The 20,267-nt window shown below is 41.9% G+C and overlaps 1 protein-coding gene across 1 annotated transcript in view; it reads right to left on the bottom strand.

The window, feature by feature from the left end:
• Positions 1-212: 212 nt before the first annotated feature.
• GAREM1 (GRB2 associated regulator of MAPK1 subtype 1) overlaps positions 213-20,267 on the bottom strand; it is a 138,737-nt gene continuing 118,682 nt past the window's right edge. The window contains exons 5-6 of the mRNA XM_054985416.1: positions 3,989-4,155; positions 213-1,643 (exon numbers count right to left, since the gene is read on the bottom strand). Of these exons, the coding sequence (XP_054841391.1) occupies positions 734-1,643; positions 3,989-4,155 (1,077 nt within the window). The 3' untranslated portion in view covers positions 213-733. The remainder of the gene's footprint in view (positions 1,644-3,988; positions 4,156-20,267) is intronic.

Consider the following 20,267-nt stretch of genomic DNA (forward strand, 5'->3'; position numbering starts at 1 on the left):
TTGCTGTTCTACTGCAGACCAACATGGCTACCCACCTGAAACGATCTTCCAAGTGAGCTATATGGTGAACTTATTTTCCCCATGAGAAATCCGCAGCTGGAGGTAATTTGGAACTAAACAAGTTATTATTTTTATTCTGCTCCATGAACTATTAATAGGAACAAGGGCTCAGTCACCACTCATTATACAACAAGGAATCTTACCCCAAGAAACCCATGTTTAAATAAGTTGCCAAAAAAGATTTCATACCTGTGCATTTTACAGGTGGCATTTCAAGAAAACAGAACTGTTAGAAGGGGAAGTGAACATTTTCCACTGGATGAAGCAACACTGAAGGCAAGGTAAAGGAAGCCTTCAGAATAAAAATAAAAATCCCAGAGGAAATGCATTTATTGATAAGAACACAAAATTAAACTGATTTCTGTGCTGCTTAGCATTGTCTAATCAATAAAAATAAATATATGACTCAACAAACTATGTAAGTACAAATTAAATTCCCTTTCATGTCGACTGTTTAGCAGCTGCTGAATGTTCAGGGATGCACAAGGCACACCTTTATGCTTCCACTATGTAGAAAAAGTCTACTCACCACTTAAAGTATATGCATAGTAAGATTTTTTCCTGCTACTATTTACACACACACACACACAAAGATTTTAGTGCAAAAATGGGAGATACTGTTAGCTCTGGAGCTTCTAGCACATCTCTCTGAATCTTGTTGATCGGTTTAGTGCTACATTTTAGGCCGCCAGCCATTAATAAACTGCAATATTTTCTTAACTTGTAGTTTGCTTAACTTGAAGTCTTCAGAAAGGATCTCTTCGTTGAGCTGAACAAGCAAGTTGCCATCAATTTTCTCAGTAACAAAAAATGACACTACATCTTCTGATAAGCCTATAAATCTTAGTGATTTAGAAACTTCTTCTATAGATAGACCAGACAAGTCTGTAGGAGGCTGCCAAGGAGAGCCATCACCGCAGGATCTTGGTGCTAGCTGAAGATGAAGGGGAGATGAGAAAGGATAGGAAACTGCAAATGAGTCCTGCATGCCCTTTTTACTATGATACTGATCTTCTGAAAGATCTGGTGAACTTGTGGCAGGCTGCTCTTCAGCACCATCTATTTCAAGAGGCAGGGGACACAGGTTAAGACTTGGCTTTTCGTCCCCTGGTTTTGGTGCACGTGGAGGTAAGGCAGGGCATGAGAGAGACTGCAGTGTGCTACTTACCGCAAGAGTTTTCTCATCAGTGCATTCAAGAGAGTAACTTGCAGACTTGGGGCAACTAGAAACAACACATTCAATCTCTGCCATGACTGGCAGTGTTGCCCCTGCAGGAAGTTCACATCTGTTGAAGTCAAAAGTAAAAGGTGCTGGACAGTTTCTCTTTGGTGTGCCAGGGGTCTTCTGTCTCGGATAACTGTAACTCCTGCTTGGATCTAATAGAAAATCACTCCTATTAAGGTCTTCAGCCCCTCCAGAAAAATGATTTGGCCATGACAGTCTGGAGGACAGGGCATCAGCAGAGGGGCTTCCGAAAGGCAATTTGCTGCCAAGCTCCTTCTGGTCGGCTTTCACAGTGCCACATGGATAGCAAGCAACAGGGCCACTTTCCGTGAAGTGTTCTGTTTCTTCTTCTGAAGTACTTTTGATTTTATTTTTTAAAAAAGCAAGAAAGAAAATTAATCTAAAATGTTGGTAGTTAATTGTCCTGTTAAGATTCTCGTATTTCATCCACCATCCTAATATATTCCCAAGTGAATTTTTCATTAAACTCCCCTTAAGTAGAAGTTTTGTGCAGCACAAATTCAAAGGACAGAAGACAAGTGGGATGTGGGGTTTGAATTTTGTGAGAACAAGCTGGTACATTTTTATCTGATCATCATCACCCTCTGCCTGCATTTTTTTCTGATCATCATTCATTTAATCAATTAAATTTAAAATTAATTTGCATATTGCCAAAGTTTAACAAAGAATCTCTGAGACATTTTCCATCCTCCTCAGCCCACACTAAGGCTGTCATTAAGTGTACATTCCTTGATTGAGTGGACTAGATTGGGATCTGGAAAGCAAGCACAGACTCCTATTCCCCACAGTAGCCCTGTATTCTATAAACGGAAGAGAAGGGAACAAGATTTGATTATGTCCTGTGATGAGACCTCCTCACACAGGACAGGCACCAAGCCTATGTGGGAAGGATTATGCCCTTAACATTTAAGCAACCTCTCGTGTTTTACAAAGAAAATTTTTTAATATTTTCTTTTTTGTCCCCTATTTCAGCAAGGTATTAGGGTCAAAATAATTTAATCCCCGCCCTGCAATTATTCCCTGAACCCACATCCCTATTAATGAGAACTGGATCTCACTGATCTAAGTTTTATTTGGTAATCTATAAATTTAATAGACTGAAACTTTTGTCCTCCCTATTATAGTACCTCTGGTGTTGGAGGGTGTCGTCAAGTCATAGTTGATTTATGGCGACCCCTGCTGAGGTTTTCAAGGCAAAAGGTGGTTTGCCATTGCCTGCCTCTGCAACTCTGGTCTTTGTTGGAGGTCTCCCATCCAATTACTAACCAAGGCCAACCCTGCTTAGCTTCTGAGATCTGATGAGATCAGGATTGCCTGGGCTATCCAGGTCAGGGCAATCTACTGCTGTGCAAATGCAGAACAGAGGTAACAGCTGGGTTTTTTTTTCAATTTTATGTACGTGTCAAACAAGATTAGAAACATTTAAACGTTAATTTTAAACCCCTTGCTGATCAATTTTCTCCCACTTTGAGGTTTCCTACAGTACATTTTCCACTTGTAGACATTTGGTTCCTTTATTTATATTGTAACTCTATCAACTGGTTGAGGTGCAAATGCGATGGATGCCAATCTATAGAGTTACCCCTAACCAGAAATTGCTATCCTAGAGTCTCTGGGTTTCATAAAATATGCTTAATACAGTAAAATGTCAGATTTCATTTTTAAAAGTCTTCAGCTGGGAAAGAATTATATGCAAAAGGTTCCTGCTTCTGCTACACTTTCTACCAGATCCTATGACTTCACTGTACCTGCCAGCTACTGAAATCCAACGGCCTCCCAAGCCAGCACCTGACATTTGTTACAAGGCAGTAATCACTTCCTTTCACTTATATGCTAGACACGTTTCACCACATTTTGTTGTGTCAATAACGTTTTCAAGCTGGAGAACTCTCCATATTTCCTTAATGTACAGGAGAAAAGAGGTGCAAGAATGAAACCTAGATGCAATTCAGTTAATAAACAATAGATTTCAATAGATAGCTCTTCCCTGTCCCACTTTAGCCAAGACTAATGCAGATACAAGATTCTAGGCTAACAGAGAATTCTCCCATTTACTTGGAAATTCTTGTTATATGTATCTAGTGCAACCTTCATTTTGCCTTTATTAAAATGAAACATGAATTATGCACAGTTACGCACATGAACTTGAGAAGTTATTCTTACCAAATCAAGCCATCATACAGATCAGCATTATCTGCTTTGATTGGCACTAGAGTTCTCTCTCTCTCTCTCTCTCAAAAAAAAAAAAAAAACCCCTTTCCCAGCCATTCTACGGGACAGCCTGTTCACTGGATACTCCAGGAATTGAACATGGGATCTTCTGCATTAAATGTGTGTGCTCTCCCAGAGCATGCCTTGAAAAGTTCATCCAATGCCACATGCATAAGCATGGTCCAATTTTCACAGAATAGTGCCATCAACCAAAAGTGATTAGTTGGTCTTCTCTAATCAGTTGCAAAGCTGACCATAATTCATCATTAGTTCACATAGTGACTATTTATGTACTCTAAAAAATCTAACTAAGCTTTTTGTTAATATTTAAGGTCAAAATATGTTACCACAGAATACATTACTATTTAGTAACTTTCCAAGAAATAACCTGGAAGGCTATTCACCTTGGTTAACACAAGTATCAGTTAGTAAAACCAGGCTGAGTGCCAGGAGGAAGCACTCCATACTTACATGCTGTGAAGCCCTGAAGAATAGTACGAGAGTGTTGGACTGGGAGAACGAGTCTGCTGCTGTGCTGGTTTTTTCATTCGTGGAAGAATGGAAGGACTTGTCGACGTGGCCTTTGAATTTCGTGGTGGGACAGGTGGCGCATTCAGGAGTCTGCATTCCTCTCTAACCTAGACAAAAAGAATACTTAGCCAATATAGCACTCTAAACCACTCCATAATAATAATCCCCATTAATTCTTACATCAACCCTATATATCCCTATATTCAGATGGGTACGGGGGCTGCGACAACAGCAAGTTTCCTGACTCAATTATTTACTTACTTAATTTATAGTTTGCCTTTCTCATTGAGACTCCAGGTAGATTACAGAATTAGAAAACAATCTAGTGAAGACCAGTATAATACACACCAGCGGCGCAATGAAACTGGATTGCAAAATTAGAGAACGCTGCAATAAAAACAGTAGAATACATCCAGTAAACAATTCCATTTTATTCAGCACTCCACTTTTCACTACCACTCTACTCCCTTCTAACCAACTCCATTCCATACAATATAAATGCATAGGACCCTTCCTTTTATAAAATAAGTCCCCTTGAATGATACTGAATATTTCAATTTTACTTCTACTTTATTCTCTACTGCCTTATTCCTATTATAAAAACTGCTTCAGGGTTGAAGGATTTTTTGAAGTGGGAGCTCATACCCTTAGCTGCTATATCATATCAGCTCTGTAAATATCTAAGACAATGTTGGGGAAGCCAGGTAAATAATACTCAGAAGCATATGGTCAGTTCATTTCCTAGTTTTAAAGACGATAAACATAAAACACATCCATGGTAGCTCAATACTTAAGAGACTTTTAAAAATTCTGAGTACTGACAGACTGTTGTTCGTATGTGTTCAACAGACATCTGTTTTTAAAGTATACCTGAGCTGGTTTACTTATCTGTTACCAGCAGAGGGCACACAGTAACCACTGAAGAACGATCCTTTCAGTTTAAGAGCTGGGGCAGATTTTAGACCCTGGCTTCTAGGAGTGGCCTACTCATATGAGCAGAGGCATGTTTGAGAGAAGATTTCTAAGAGTTACCTTGTCATGATTAGAAAGATCTCATCTTTAAGATTATTTCAAAGTGTTATGAAACACCTGCTCTCAGTAGGAACAGAGAACAATTTAAAAATATTTAAAATTATAGCTACTTCTGTCCTTTAAACTACTAAGAACAAATTGAAAATTGTACCTCAAAAGATGCATGGGGCAATAGGAAAAAGAACAGCTAATTCTGCAGAAAAAGACGTGATAGAAGTTACAGACACTGATAGGATCTCTTTCTGTACAATAATGCTTCTAAAAATGTGTAAACAAGTTCATTATCCCCAGGGCATATCACCGGGGTGGGCGGATTTGGCCCAGGCCTCATATTCATGGGCTCTGTCAAATTTATACTTTTGATATGAACTCCAAATGAGGTTATACTTACAGCCACAGAGATACACTGACAGGATTAAAAAAAGATGACATTCATTGTACATCTTTAAAATTGTGCCTCATTACTAACTGGGCCACAGCACCTGCAGTACACTATGAATTAACATCAGCATTCCTTCATTTTTTAATATACTTGGAGCCTCAAAACCTGGAAATGGCCCAGCCTCTCTTGACCTCTGACAGGCTCTGACCATCCTGACCTATCAAAATTATCCTGCTAGTTTACTATCACCCATTGAGACAATTGCTAGAGTTTTAAAAATGGTGACTAGGCAGGATGATCTGAACATTTCTGTAGTCAAAGACATTCCAGAATTAGAAGCTAAGAGGCCCTAAACCTTGTTATATTTCCAAAGTTACATTATAAAGACTTGATATGGGGTAATGGAAGGAATATGGCTAAAGAGGTGTATCTCTGAAAAGCCAGATGACTCAGACCAGCACAGGAGGTCTAACAGTCAGCGATCTTTGAAAGTTAATGGAATTCGTGTATTTGCATTATGCTTTCCTGACGGTAGAAACATTTGATGTATGCTTCCTATATATGTTTCTAAGAAAGCGCACACACCATCAAAAGTGACAGGGTTATTACATTCAGTTTTCAAAGATGAAAGGTATGTGAACAAGACACATACATTACTTCCTACAGCTGTCCGCCTTCCCATTTAAGAGAATAAAAGCCTAGAGTTTATTGAAACAAAGTGTGAATATAACTTATTGTGTGTCTGAAAGCTATCACTAGATGCACCCCCCACCCCCCAAAAAGCTGACAGAAAGTTATCATTAATGCAAAAGCTTCAATTTTTAATGTGCATTTATAAACGTGTATTTTACAACTGTAATCAGTTATATACACATAAGTATGACAAGATCTGTGAGACGGGTATGTTGAATCTGCCTTCCATGGATACTCCAATAAGGACACAGGCTTTGCTCTCGTTTCAATTTTTTATCTGAACTATAATACAGGCACATCCACTGAGGCTTCTATTTGGCATAGGTATTGCTTTTTTAGCACTGGGTTTTAGATGCACACACATGAACCTACACACAATGATTTATTTAACATTCACACATAAAAAGCTCAAATAAATCAAAACTGGCACTCTGCAATGTATAATGTATTCAAACATACTGCCAGACATACTACTGATGTTACCTTGCGGCCATACAAGGATGCAAAAAAAAAAAAGCCCCTTATTTTGGAGGAGGTGGGGAACATACTTGAAGGAATCGTGAGATGGCCTCTGGATTATGAAAGCCCCATGCCAGCACTCCAACAAAGACAAAGGTTCGGGCAAGAAAACAACAAGGTAATTGCCACTGTGGCTAGAACAGCTTGTCTCTTGCATAAACAAAGGTAGACATGGACTAAACAAATGTCAACTTACATGTGGATAACATCATGATTGTTTATGATCTAGCTCTTTTTGAAATCACTAATTGCATGAGGGACTGCTCTACTATATGTGTTTTAAAACTGAATAATAGGCAATGATGCATATTGTGGAATTAAAGCTCCAAAGCCTTAATTTACAGCCTATTTAAATATTAACACCTAAGCAAGGAGGCAGCCAAAGCACACTCTCCTGAGGTGTATTTTTATGGCTGCTGTAACATTTAAAACCACATTAATTGAATTCAACTCATTTCGTTCAACTCAATGAGACTTTCATGTATATGTTTTAATTTCTTATTCGCTTTGGTGACCATAGGAGGGCAGAAAGGAGGGGAAAAAAAATTGTAAATAAATAGTAATCTGCTCTGCTAGTGGCACTCTCATTGATGGGAGAAGAGGCTTTTAAATGTTGTCCCAACTGCAGCTAGTGCTGCCAGAGAGAAGTTGAGCTGTAATACTTAAACAAGCCTTGAGTTCTATACAAACGAGTTGTACTTGCTTTTGTTACTGAATTCAAGCATAAATCTTCAATATTTCAGAAATGCTCTCTAGAAATGCTCAGAAATTGCTTTAACTCAGACTCTGAAAAGTCAATATGGGATGCTAGGTAATATATGTCCAAAAGGGTATAAAAGAACCCATTCAATGGAGCTCATCATTGTACACATAAATTCTTTCACTGATAGAACAAGATAACAAGCATATATTATATTTTTTCCACCACTGCAATAAAGTAACTCCCTATTAGAAAAAAACAGGTACTCTAAATAGTTATTAGAAATTATTCACTAGCTACACATTCTTGTTTAATAAAGGCAACATTAAAGGCTTCAGTATCAACAGCAAAATTTTAAAATACCAATTTTCTCCTTCCCTATCAGGGCCCTTTTGGAACCTCACAAAAACAGCCGTAAGAACTAGTTCACCCATGCTCCTATATGAAGTGAATTTTTTAGTGTGCAGTGACTTGCAGCTGCATGTGTGAACCAGTATCATTGAATAGCATTATGTCTGAAGTAACAGGTAAGTTTTATCTAGTGTTTATGCAAAGGATTTGGGGCCAATCTCCATATTACAAAGTCCTCATGTTCCCCACAGGTCCTATTGGCAAACATGGTCTGCAGACCTGGGAATTAACTTCTGACTTCAGCTGTCGACAGGATAGGTAGTGGACACAAGGAATGGTCCTCATTTACAGTCACTGAATACTGTAGCATCAGCTCAGCCCTAATTCATCTTTGAATTTATTATGGAATCCTAAATCTTAAACCCGACTTTGCTTTCTTAGCCAATTAACTAGTCTCTCTCAACACACGCACTAATCTAATCAACTTCTGTTATATATCAAGATGGGTAGCCGTGTTAGTCTGTCTGAAGCAGTGGAAAAGAGCAAGAGTCCAGTAGCACCTATAAGGCTAACAAAATTTGTGTTAGGGTTTGAACTTTTGTGAGTCACAGCTCACTTCTTCAGGTATCTCATACCCTATCGCAAAGTTTGTTAGTCTTATATCTTGCTTTGTTATACATGAATATTATAAAAACAGCACTTTCTTTGTTGTCATTATAAATAGCAAGCAATTATTTTCTAGCATACAGATCACCAGAGATCCATGCCTATGTGACTAGGGAATAGTATTATTTACAAAATGTATACCTCAGCCTTTGTGCCCTCATCACAGGCCACCAAGGCACCTAACTGATTATAAACATTCATAATAAAAACTCTTTAAAAACCATTAAAACCAAACAAAAACACATCATTCAAACAATTAAAACCAAATTTAAATACACATAAAATACCCTTACATAAAAACAAAACATGGGGCAGCAAGGCAGGATCATTGAGGGAATGTCAGACGAAACAAAAAAGTCTTCCCCTGCTGACAGAAGACAGCAACAGAAGGGGCGAGACAAGGGTCTCTGCGGGGGGGGGGGGGAGTGTCAGAATTTTGGTGCCATGACCAAGAAGTCCTCTGTCCTAGGATGTCACTCACCTAATCTCAGAAGGCAGTGGCACCACAGGTGGAAACTAGTCAAAGAGTCAAAAGTACTGATTTTACTGACCAAAATTCCAAAAAAACCTGGCCAAATACTGACCAAAAAATGACAAATTACTGAACAATTTAATTTCAGCCTATCGATAAATCAGCATTTTAAAAAGTAAAACTGGGACTTCATTAAAAAATTATCATCATCTAGCCTCCACCATCCCCATAGCCAGCCATTGCACACCTTTTGACAGAATTTTTTTTAATGAAGAAAGGACAATGTTTTCATTACTGCACAAAATTTAAGGCAAAAAAAATTCCTTTTAAAAATAATCGCATACTGCAGATAATAAAATAGCAAAACATATTAAAAATCAGACAAAGTAATAATTATGAGAACAAAACATAATTACTGTAAGGTAAGACTTATTACACGTTGGTTGCATCACTTAGCAACATTTAAGCAATCATCCTCTTCTCATTCTGTTCTTGTCTCAGCTTCCTTCGTTTGTATACTATTCTCTTCATCGTCCATCGTCTTAAAATTTTCTGTCTCCTCTATCTTTTCCCTTTTGCTCCTTCTCCTTAATGGCATGCTGTCCATCACAATATTGCTTGTAATGAACATGAGCTGCTCGTGCTATGTGTAAAAAGCTCCTGTGTGATATTAACATGGCATACCTTGTTTTCATATACATGATAGAAAGTTTCTTTGACCATCAGGTGGGCATTCAAAGTTCTCTCTGACATGCTGGCCCTTTCATTTGTCGAAATACATCCAGATTTTTAAAATCCTCTTTCTATGGCCGCACTACCATGCAGTAATGACAATGCTGCTTTCACCTCCTTGGTAATAAGTGGGTATTCAGGATCTCCAGATAGTTTTGTCTTTTCAAAGACCTGATTCCAGTAAACAGAGTTGTATCTACCTGTAACTGTTGTTAATCGAGTGTTCTTCTGTGCAGGCACACATGGGAACTGCAAATGCACAGGCCACTCACAGATGTATCAAAGCTCCAAAAGGCGCGAGATGCTCGCCCAGTCTTTACGTGCGCTTTTTGAGTGGGCATGCCTATAAAAGGCGGGGCAAGCAGATCCCTCCCTCAGTTCACTAAGCCACCAATGAAGAAGCAGAAATTAGTATATTAAAGAGCACACAGCGGGGAAAGGTGGGAGGGATGTGTGCCTGCACAGAACAACACTCGAAGAACAACAGTTACACATAGGTGCAACCCTGTTTTCATTGTCGTGTCTTCTGTGCAGTCCCTCATGGGAGATTAGCAAGATAACTTACCCAAGAGGTGGACATGTTGTTCTTCATTGAAAAAGACTCTTCAGGACTGCTTTGCCAACTGCAGCATCTGTTCTGGAGTCTGTCAATTGCATAGCGCTTAATAAAGGTGGACAGTATCAACAAGGTGACCGCCTTGCATAAGTCCACAAGTGCAATGTCCAAGCTAAATGCCGACAAGGTAGATTGGGCCCTTGTAGAATGTGCCCTGATGTTCAAAGGGCAAGGTTGTTTGAATTGCTTAAAACACTCTTTAATGAGCCACACCAACCAATTGGAGATAGTCTGAGAAGCGACCTTCTGTCCTTTTTTAGATCCCATGAAGGAGACAAATAGGCTAGGGTCCTTTTTGAAGGCAACAGTCCTGTCCAGGTAAAAACATAGAGCACGTTTGATGTCCAATGTGTGCAGGAGTCTGTCAGCCTCTATAGAAGGCAAAGGAAAAAGCACTGGCAGAATAATGTCTTGGTTGAAGTGGAAAGCAGAGACTATCTTGGGTACGAACTGGAAGCTGGGATGGAGAACCACTTTGTCTGCAAACATTCTGAGGAAAGGTAGATCATACCTCAGGGCTTGCAGTTTACTCACCCTCCTAGCTGATATTATGGCCACTAAGAAGGCTGTCTTGGCTTTAAGAAATTTGAGAGGACAGGTAGCTAGAGGCTCGAAAGGGTTATGCATAAGAGTTGCTAAAACCAAAGAGAGGCTCCACTGAGGAGTGGGTTTGGACACTGGAGGGTAAACATTAGCCAACCCTTTAAAGAAGGATTTGCATTCTGTTTTAGAGAAGAGGGACCTACCCTTCACCCCCTCATGATAGGCCAAGAGGGCCGCCAGATGGACCTTCACCAAGGAGTTAGAGAGTCCTTGTTTCTTTAACAGGACCAGATAGTCTAAGACAGATGTCAAGGGTGCTGAAGAAGAGGTTAAGCCCTGTTCAAAAGCCCAAAGGGAGAAACGGTTTCACTTGCCAGAGTATGACTTCCAGGTGGAAGGTTTTCTGGCCTGTGAAAGTATGTTCCTGACTGGGGAAGAGAATTCTACTCCAGAGGGGAAACAAGCCAAGCTGTCAGCTTCAGTTTTTCTAAATCGTGGTGAAGAACCACTGAAGAAGGGTTGGTGACAGCGGAAACCGGTATGTCCTTCCCTGTGACATTCTGTATAGGGTAGAGAACCAAGCCTGTTTTGGCCAGTAAGAAGCTATTACAACTGCTGATACCCCCTCCCTCATCATTTTGCTGAGTGTCAAAGTCATGAGAGGAAGAGAAGGGAAGGGATACAGTAGACTGCCTGACCAAGATATTTGAAAAGCGTCTCCTAGGGACGACTTTCCTTTGCCTGCCCGAGAACAGTATTGGGTGCACCTCTAGTTGAGTGAAGTAGCAAAGAGGTCTATGGTAGGAAACCCCCACTGTAGAAATAAGGGTAGAAGGAAATCCATATGGATGGACCATTTGTAATTGAGGTCCATTCGTAATTGAGGTCCCTGGACTGACTCAGGGCATCTGAGTGTTGTCTTCTCCAGCAATATGGATGGCTGTGAGGGAAACTTGATGCTGGATTGCCCATTCCAAAATCAGAGAGGACTCTTGGGAGAAGGACAGAGACATCAAGCCCACCTGCCTGTTCGGATAATGCATGGCAGTTGTATTGTCCATGCATATCTGAACATTCTTGCCTTTGACATGATGGAGGAAGGCTTTCAGAGCAAACCGTATAGTTCTCAGCTCCAGAAGGTTGATGTGTAACTTTGATTCATGTAGAGGCCAGACACTTTCACTTGATTGTCTCCAGAGTAAGCCCCCCAACCTGACAGGGAGGTGTCTGTAAAGATGAAGAGGTGAATAGGGTTGGAACTGAACAGGGTCCCTATCATTAGATTCCGTTCAGCGTTCCACCATGACAGGGATCTGTGAACAATCCTTGGAACCAAGAACCGCTTGTATGGGTTCTCGTAGTATGGATAAAACCCCCTGATAAACCAATTTTACAATGGTCGGAGATGGAGCCTGGCAAACGGTACTATCAGTGCCAGAGAGGCCATAAAACCTAACAGTTTTTGGATTTGCCTTGTGCTTTGGTGTCTGAAAGAGCTACCTTGTTCAGAGTGACTCAGAACCAGGTTATGTGTTCCTTAGTGGGAAAAACCCGAGCTAGTGTGGAGTCCAGCACTGCTCCCACCAATGTTACCTTCTGCTGTGGAACCAGGGAAGACTTCTCCAAGTTGACCCTTACGCCCAGTTGCTGGAGGGTTAACAGTACTATTGAGGTGTGATGAAAGGCAGACTCTCTGGACTGGCCCACAATAAGCCTGTCATCCAGATAAGGAAATATGCTGCAACCCTTCTCCCTGAGGTGGCTGACCACTACTGCCATAACCTTGGTGAACACCCGAGGAGCCGAGGAAAGGCTGAAAGGAAGGACCTTGTATTGGTACCTTTCAGAACTGCATTGGAAACAGAGATATTTTCTGTAACAAACATTTATTGAGACATAAAAGCAACCATGCTTCAAATTTGCAGTAAAGAAACAATAGTGGTTGCTTAAGAGGGGAAAACATCTTTTAACAGTAACATTCTGAACTTTCTTGGAATGATAAACTTGTTTACAAAATGGAGATCTAAGATGGGGCATGAGCCCCCTGACTTTCTGTTCACCATAAAATAATGGGAATAGACCCCCCCCCCTGAGCTGGAGCCTGGAACCAGTTCTATTGTTTGTTTCAGCAATAGGGTCTGTACTTCATTCACCAGAAGTGCTTGAGGTGGGGAAGGGTCTGTTTGGGGAGGAACGGTTGGAGGAATGGATTTGAACTCTAGGGAGTAACCTTCCTGACCTATTCACAGTACCCAGAGTTCCTGGGTGATTTTCTCCCATGCAGGTAGAGGCAGAGATTGACTGACAGGGAGTGGGAAAAGACATCTTGGGGTCAAAAACTTTGTTTGGTGGAGCCTGACTGCTCTCTGGGGGAATTGGAACGGTCCTTTGACTTATGACGGTAATAACTCCACTGAGGTTGGTTGGATGGAACCATGGAAGTAGTATGTTGTTTGTTCCAAGGGAAATGTTGATTGGATTGAACCGGAAACCAATTGTATCTGGGGTTGTAATGAGGGTAAGGTCTATGAGGGAACTGGTGCTTGTAAGGTATGACCAGCGTCCTGCCTAGGGATCTATTTTCTTGAGGGCATCATTAGTGGTTGACGAGAAAAGATCATTCCCTTCAAAGGGTAGGTCCTCAACTCTTAATCTATGGCGTGGAGGTAATGCAGTGGTTCTAAGCCACGTATGCCTTCGAATTACAATGGCTGAAGCCACAGCTGAAGTGGAGCAATCCCCAATGTGTTTCGCAGTGAGAATTTGTGGTTTAGAGAGCTGAAGGGCCTCTCCCTAGAGTATCTTTGCAAGATACTGTTTCTCATCAGGGATGAGATTTAAATAAGGGCTATCTGGTCCCAAAGGAACAATTGGTACCTGGCAATAATGGGCTCATAAGTGCCAATACGGAGGTTTAGGACTGATGAGGCATAAATTTTTCTCCCTAAAATATCAAGCTTCCTGCCCTCCTTTAGCGGTAGAATGACCAGCACCCCATGGGAGACCTTTACTTTGCAAGGTTTCTGTAACAACAGAGTTAGCAGGAGGGTGACTGAACAAGAACCCAGCCCTGTCTTTTTTTTCCAGAGGTTATCTAACTTTTTTTTGAAGTCATTGATGCGAATGCTGGAGTCAATCAAACCTCTTTAGTAACATCTATCATTCCCTGCATGATTGGGAACATGCAGATTGGGATCCAACAACGTCAGAGCTGAACAAGTTACTTCAATTTCCAATGACCTTGCCATTCTGACCAATTGCTCAGAGTAGAGATGAAGGTCTTCAGTAGGAGATACAGCACAGTCCTCTGCAATACACTCAGGAGGTGATGGCTTGGATGTCATGTTGAAGCCAGAGTCAGAGCTGTCATCAGGATGCATTGGTGGATCAAGGCCTTGCCTTTGCAACTGAAGGACAAAGTTCTGTAGGGTAGTAGTCATCTTGCAGATAGTAATGAGGTGGCGGATAGAGATCTGGGGATCCTTCCATGCCATAGATGTAGTAATGGTAAGGAGACTCATAAGGGCATGGAACCCATGGGCATCTGTGACTTCTAATGACTTCTAGACAACTATTGGTGTCCGTTGGAGCTGAGGGAGCCACTTCCTTCTGTGCAGGACGCACTTGGGAGGGTGGTAACGGAGATAAAGCCACTCCTCGTTCCATGAAATCTGGAATCTCGCCCTCTAGAATGGCAGGAACCGAAGCCAATCAGCGTTTAGGCATTGGCTAAGGAGTTCTTGGAGCCACAGATGGGCTAAGTGCCACTCAAGCGAATAGAGCCAAAGCTGAGGATCGCTTTTTCTTTAGTGGTTTCAGAATCAGGCGCTTTTTGGTATGCCTTGACTTCAACTTAGCTTTCTTTGGTGGTGGCTCAGATGAAGACCAAGACGGGCCAGAATCTTTAGGAACCAACTAGTTCGTATTGTTGGTGCGTGGAGCCGAAATTGGAGGAATCAAGGAGGCCCATTCTGGGCACTGCAGTTATTTATTAGTGGTCTTTGAAACCTCAGAGTCGGAGACACCTCAGAGGGCTGAGTCCCATAGTGCCGCTTTTAGGCACAATGTCCTTTCATGTCAGGCTTTAGGCATGAACTGTTTACACACACCACAGCGCACTGTATTGTGTACCTCTCCTATGCACATGAGGTATTCTTTGTTTTTTCCTTGCTCGGAATTGAGGAGGCACTCAAAGCACGTCCTTCTTCCGCGGCAGCTAAAGAAGAACTGAGGGAGGGACCAGCTCGTCCCATCTTTTATAGCTACGCCCACTCAAAAAGCGCGCAAAAAGACCGGGTGAGTGTCTCACACCTTTTGGAGGTTTGATACGTCTGCGGCTGGCCTGTGCACATGCAGTTCCTGTGTGGGACTGCACAGAAGACATGAAGATGAACTGGCAGTTTCATCTTAAAGTCGAAGAAGTTTCTATTCATCTGCAATCATGTCAAGTGGAATGCCCTTTGGGAGTGCTGCTGCTACTCTCATTATATCCTTGTGGGTTCCTTCCTTGATGCACTGTGCTGGAGGTAAACATTGAAGATTTCTGAGGATGGGCTTGTTCAAGGATTACTGAAAAGGTGTTTGCAGACTGCTATGAAATGTTTTTTGTTTCTGTTAAAAAGAGTAACTGTTCCTTTTCAGAAAGTTTTTTCAGTTAGTCACAGATTCTACTTTCACAGATTACCTCTCTCACAGGTATGTAGTGCTCACTGAAAACTTTAAGAGACAATGGTGCTGAACTCTTACAAACATGATTAATTATGGTTCTTGTGAGTGTTTCTAATTCACTGTGCATCACATGCACCAAAGGCTATTCTTTCTGGAACACTCTAGTGAACTTTGTGAATAAGCGAGCACTTGTGAGACAAAACATCATCTCTGCTTTCATTGTCTCATGTTTTAAGAGGTTAATTATGTTTTTATACTTTGTGGAAAATTTCACCAAATCACTGTTTTATTTATTTATTTATTTATTTATTCAATTTATATACCGCCCATCCCCAGGGGGTCTGGGCGGTGAACAGTTAAAATCGATAAAAACAAGAACTAAAATCAATATACAAATAATAAAACAAATTAACAAAGTGCAGTGGTGGGGAGAACCCTCCCCCACCCCAAAGGTGGGAGGCCAACATGGCACCGCCCCCTTCAATCACCGAATGCCTGGCGGAACAGCTCTGTCTTACAGGCCCGGCGGAACAATAATATGTCCCGCTGGGCCCGGGTTTCCATTGAAAGAGCGTTCCACCAGGCTGGGGCCAGGACTGAAAAGGCCCTGGCCCTGGTTGAAGCGAGGCGGGCTTCCTTAGGGCCGGGGACCACAAGTAAATATTTATTCGCTGATCGAAGCGATCTCCGGGGAACGTATAGGGAGAGGCGGTCCCGAAGATATGCCGGTCCCAACCTGCTCAGGGATTTAAAGGTAAGAACCAACACTTTGAACCTGATTCGGAATTCAACCGGAAGCCAGTGCAGCTGGTGCAGGACACGTGTGATATGTGACTGGTAAGGTATACCAGTCAGGACCCGTGCCGCCGCATTCTGGACCAGTTGTAGTTTCCGGATCAGGCCCAGGGGTAGCCCAGCGTAGAGTGAGTTACAGTAATCTAGCCTGGAGGTGACCATTGCATGGATCACTGTAGCCAGGTCCTGGGGCATCAGGTAGGGGGCAAGTTGCCTGATCCGAAGAAGATGGAAAAATGCAGACTTGGCAACCGCTGTGACCTGGGCCTCCATCGATAGGGAGGCATCCAGGAGCACACCCAGACTCTTTACCACTGGCAAAGTTGCCAGTGGTGTCCCATCCAGGGCAGGGAGCTGGATCCCAACATCTGGCAGCCCCCGTCCCAGCTGCAGGACCTCCGTCTTCACTGGGTTCAATTTCAGCCTGCTCTGTTTCAACCATGCCGTCACAGCCTCCAAAGCTCTGGCCAGATTGTCTGGGGCCATGTCTGGCCGGCCGTCCATCAACAGAAAAAGTTGGGAGTCATCCGCGTATTGATGACAACCCAGCCCAAACCTCCGCACCAACTGGGTGAGGGGGCGCATATAGATGTTAAATAACATCGGGGAGAGTATCGCCCCTTGGGGAACCCCGCACACCAAAGGGTGATGGGGCGATAGATCTCCCCCGAGCACCACCCTCTGTCCCCGACCCTGGAGAAAGGAGACCAGCCACTGTAAGGCTGTCCCCCTAATCCCCACGTCGGCAAGGCAGCTGGCCAACAAATCATAGTCAACCGTGTCAAACGCTGCTGTGAGATCAAGTAACACAAGCAGCGCTGACCCGCCTCGATCCAGATGCCTGCGAGGGTCGTCTGTGAGGGCAACCAAGGCTGTCTTAGTAACCAAATCCTTGAAGTACTTTGTAACTGCTGACCACTGTTCAGTCCGTCTTGCAGCAGCACTCTCTAGTGATAACCACCTAGAAGAAACATGTTTCAAGAAACAATGATTTGGGATACCAAGATCTCTTTGAATTTTTAAGAAATTCTCTCATCATGGTGGCCGCGCATCAAAACAGTCATGAAGGAAATTAAATTTGATACATTGTTCCCAGTTCTGCCATGCCCCTATGGAATGCATTATTGACTATATGAATATTACAAATGCCAGTATCTACCATAGGCCGTCTCTCTGTTAAAATAAGATAATCATTCATGAGTTTAATGATAGTCTTGTTGACATTTGGCTAATCATTACTTAGCATTAGCATTTATGATCAAGGAAGTTGTGCCAAAGCTTCATCTAGTTTACTATAAATATTTTTAGTTGTTGTCGAACCCTTTAAAAAAGTCTAGAGGTGCCTGGTCACAATCATGTTTTTGGTGTGACCAGTATCTAACAGCTACCTGCAATTCCTTGTAAGATGCTGCATTAGAGGCTGCATTATAACACAAGGTGTAATACGCACTATTAAAAGTCCTTCAGCAACTGTTTTCTGAAGTATGGGGCCAGCGCATCTGTTGTTAGACACCATGCCTTTGTCCTCCAGAGAGGAAAAAATCTTGGGGCACTGTATCAGGAAACATAAACTGGAAAGTTTCTCCAGTATGTTCACAGGATGACTCAAAAACAAAGTCAGCTGAAATTGTTTCATGCTCTCTTGTTTCCTGCTCTCATTGCAGTATCTCTGACACTGCAAAGCAGAATAGTTCCTTTGCCATCTGTAGCCACAGAGTGGCTACCAGAACTACTTTCCCCCGGCACACCAGGACAAACCACTGACAGATGTAGCTGAAACGAAGCCAGCTGATTCCTGCACTCATCCTTATGTTTACAAGATGCGGTGTGCTGTTCATCTGCTACAAACCCCTATTTGACACTAAATTCTTTAGCACACACAACACAAAACATTTCTCCTTCACTTTTCTTCTGTCCCCATTCAGATACAATATATCTATTTTTGTCTTTTTTACTCAACCACTCAGATTTAAAAGCACATTTTCCCATTGTTTGTAAGACTCATTCACAAATAAGCTCAATCAACAAAATAAAATAGTGTTCATATGCGCTTCAATATAATATATGCACTATAGTCTACAGTTCAACTGAAAAAAATCTGTCTTCTCACTGGGAAGTCATGATGTTTCCCCCCAAATGCAGTAACGAAAACAAAAAACCCATAAATTGCATTCATAAAAACAATACTGACCATATTTTTTTAAAAAACTGATAAATTAATGACCAAGATAAAAAAACCAGACTTTTACTGATTTTTCAGTAAACAGACTTTTACCATTTTCCACTCCTGCGGCACCCAAAGCATACTCTCAGAAGATGATGGTAGTGGCTGGGTAGGTTCGTAAGGGAGCAAACATTCCTTCAGGTATGTTGGCCCCAAGCCATATAGGGCTTTAAAGGTCAACACCAGCTCCTTGAATTGTGCCTGGAAACAGATGGGGAGCCACCAAAGATGGGAGAAGACTAGAGTGATATGGTCCCTTCAATCCATTCCAGTCAATTTCCTGGCTGCAGCATTTTGCACTCACTGAAGTTTCCGAACACTTGTCAGGCAGCCCCACATAGAGTGCATTGCAGTAATAAAATCTAGATGTAACCAGAGTATGCACCACAGCAGCTAGATCTTTTCTGCCCAGGAAAGGCTGCAACTGGCTAACCAGTTGAAGTTGGTGAAAAGCACTCCTGGCTACCACTGCCACTTGCTTATCCAGTAGTAGGCCTGGGCACAAAAGCATCCTCAAATTATGGCCCTGTTCCTTCAGGGGAGTGCAACCCCATTCAGAATGGATGACATCTTAAACTCCCAGGTCAGACTTTCCATTCCTCAGTAGCACTTCTGTATTGTTAGGATTAAGCTACATTCACCTACATCTCCAGAACTTCTTTCAGGCACAGGGTTAGGTTTCTATAGCCTCTCAGGGAAACTTTAGAACTGAGTGTCATATGCATACTGAGGACAACTCAGCTAAAATCTCCAGATGACCTCACCCGGTTGTTTCACATAGATGTTGACAAGATGGAGCCCTTCAGGACCCTGCAGGCCTAAGGCCAAGCAGTTAAGCAGCAGTTCCCCAGCACCACCTTCTGAACCACCACAAAAGAGTGCCTCTCAGTCCCAGCCCAGAAGGATACCATGATCAATAGTACTGAAAACTGCTGAGAAGTCCAGGAGAATCAACAGAGTTGCACTCCTTCTGGCCATCTCCTGATGCAGGTCATCCACCAAGGCAAAACAGTCTGTTTCAGTCCCATAACTAGGCTTGAAAGCAAACTAGAAAGGATCTAAACAATCTACTTCATCCAGGAATGCTTGAACTTGTCCAACCACCACCTATTCTGTTACTTTGCTCAAGAATGGAATATTTGAGACTGATAGTTATGGAAGTTATTGAAGAAGTAGCAGCTCAGTACTAGTGTCCCTTTTCTTTTCCAAAAAACCAAGTACACATACTTGCTGCCATGCATATCAGAAGTGCATTGCAGAGTGCTACTGTAAAGGGGCAAATGGCAAAAATATATTCAGAAGCAATTAATAAGTTGAATTTGCTTTCTAAATATTATACCAGGAAAAAGTGGCATGTTCTCTTTGGTTAAGCAAATCCTTGTTATCAGAAAAAAGCATTTAAATAGTTTATCTTGGTAATCATGAAACAAAATTTTAAAATAAACTATGGTAGTTAGGCTAACAATGTAACTAATGCTTCACCTCCATGATCATAATCCAGAAAGCTACTTCAGATGAGTTCAGCAACTTCCACATGCTGAAAGAGGTGTATTTCTCTGGGGTGTAGTTTCACCTCAACCATTAAAAAAATTAAATCATACATGGATCCTGAAAGATGCTCAGGCCACACAGAAAAGAGAACTGTCCTCTGATAAGAGAACTGTCCTCTGAAGACAGTAGTTTATTACCACCTGTAGATCTTACTCCAATTTGCAAGTTCTCCACACATCTATCCATGATGTTCACCTAACCTGTTGAAGTTAACCTGTGCCACAATCTTCCCCACACATTTAACATGCTGTCCTTGCTTGAATTAAGGAAAATGT

This window comes from Eublepharis macularius, chromosome 7 (assembly GCF_028583425.1).
Source record: "Eublepharis macularius isolate TG4126 chromosome 7, MPM_Emac_v1.0, whole genome shotgun sequence".
In the NCBI taxonomy this organism is placed as follows: domain Eukaryota; kingdom Metazoa; phylum Chordata; class Lepidosauria; order Squamata; family Eublepharidae; genus Eublepharis; species Eublepharis macularius.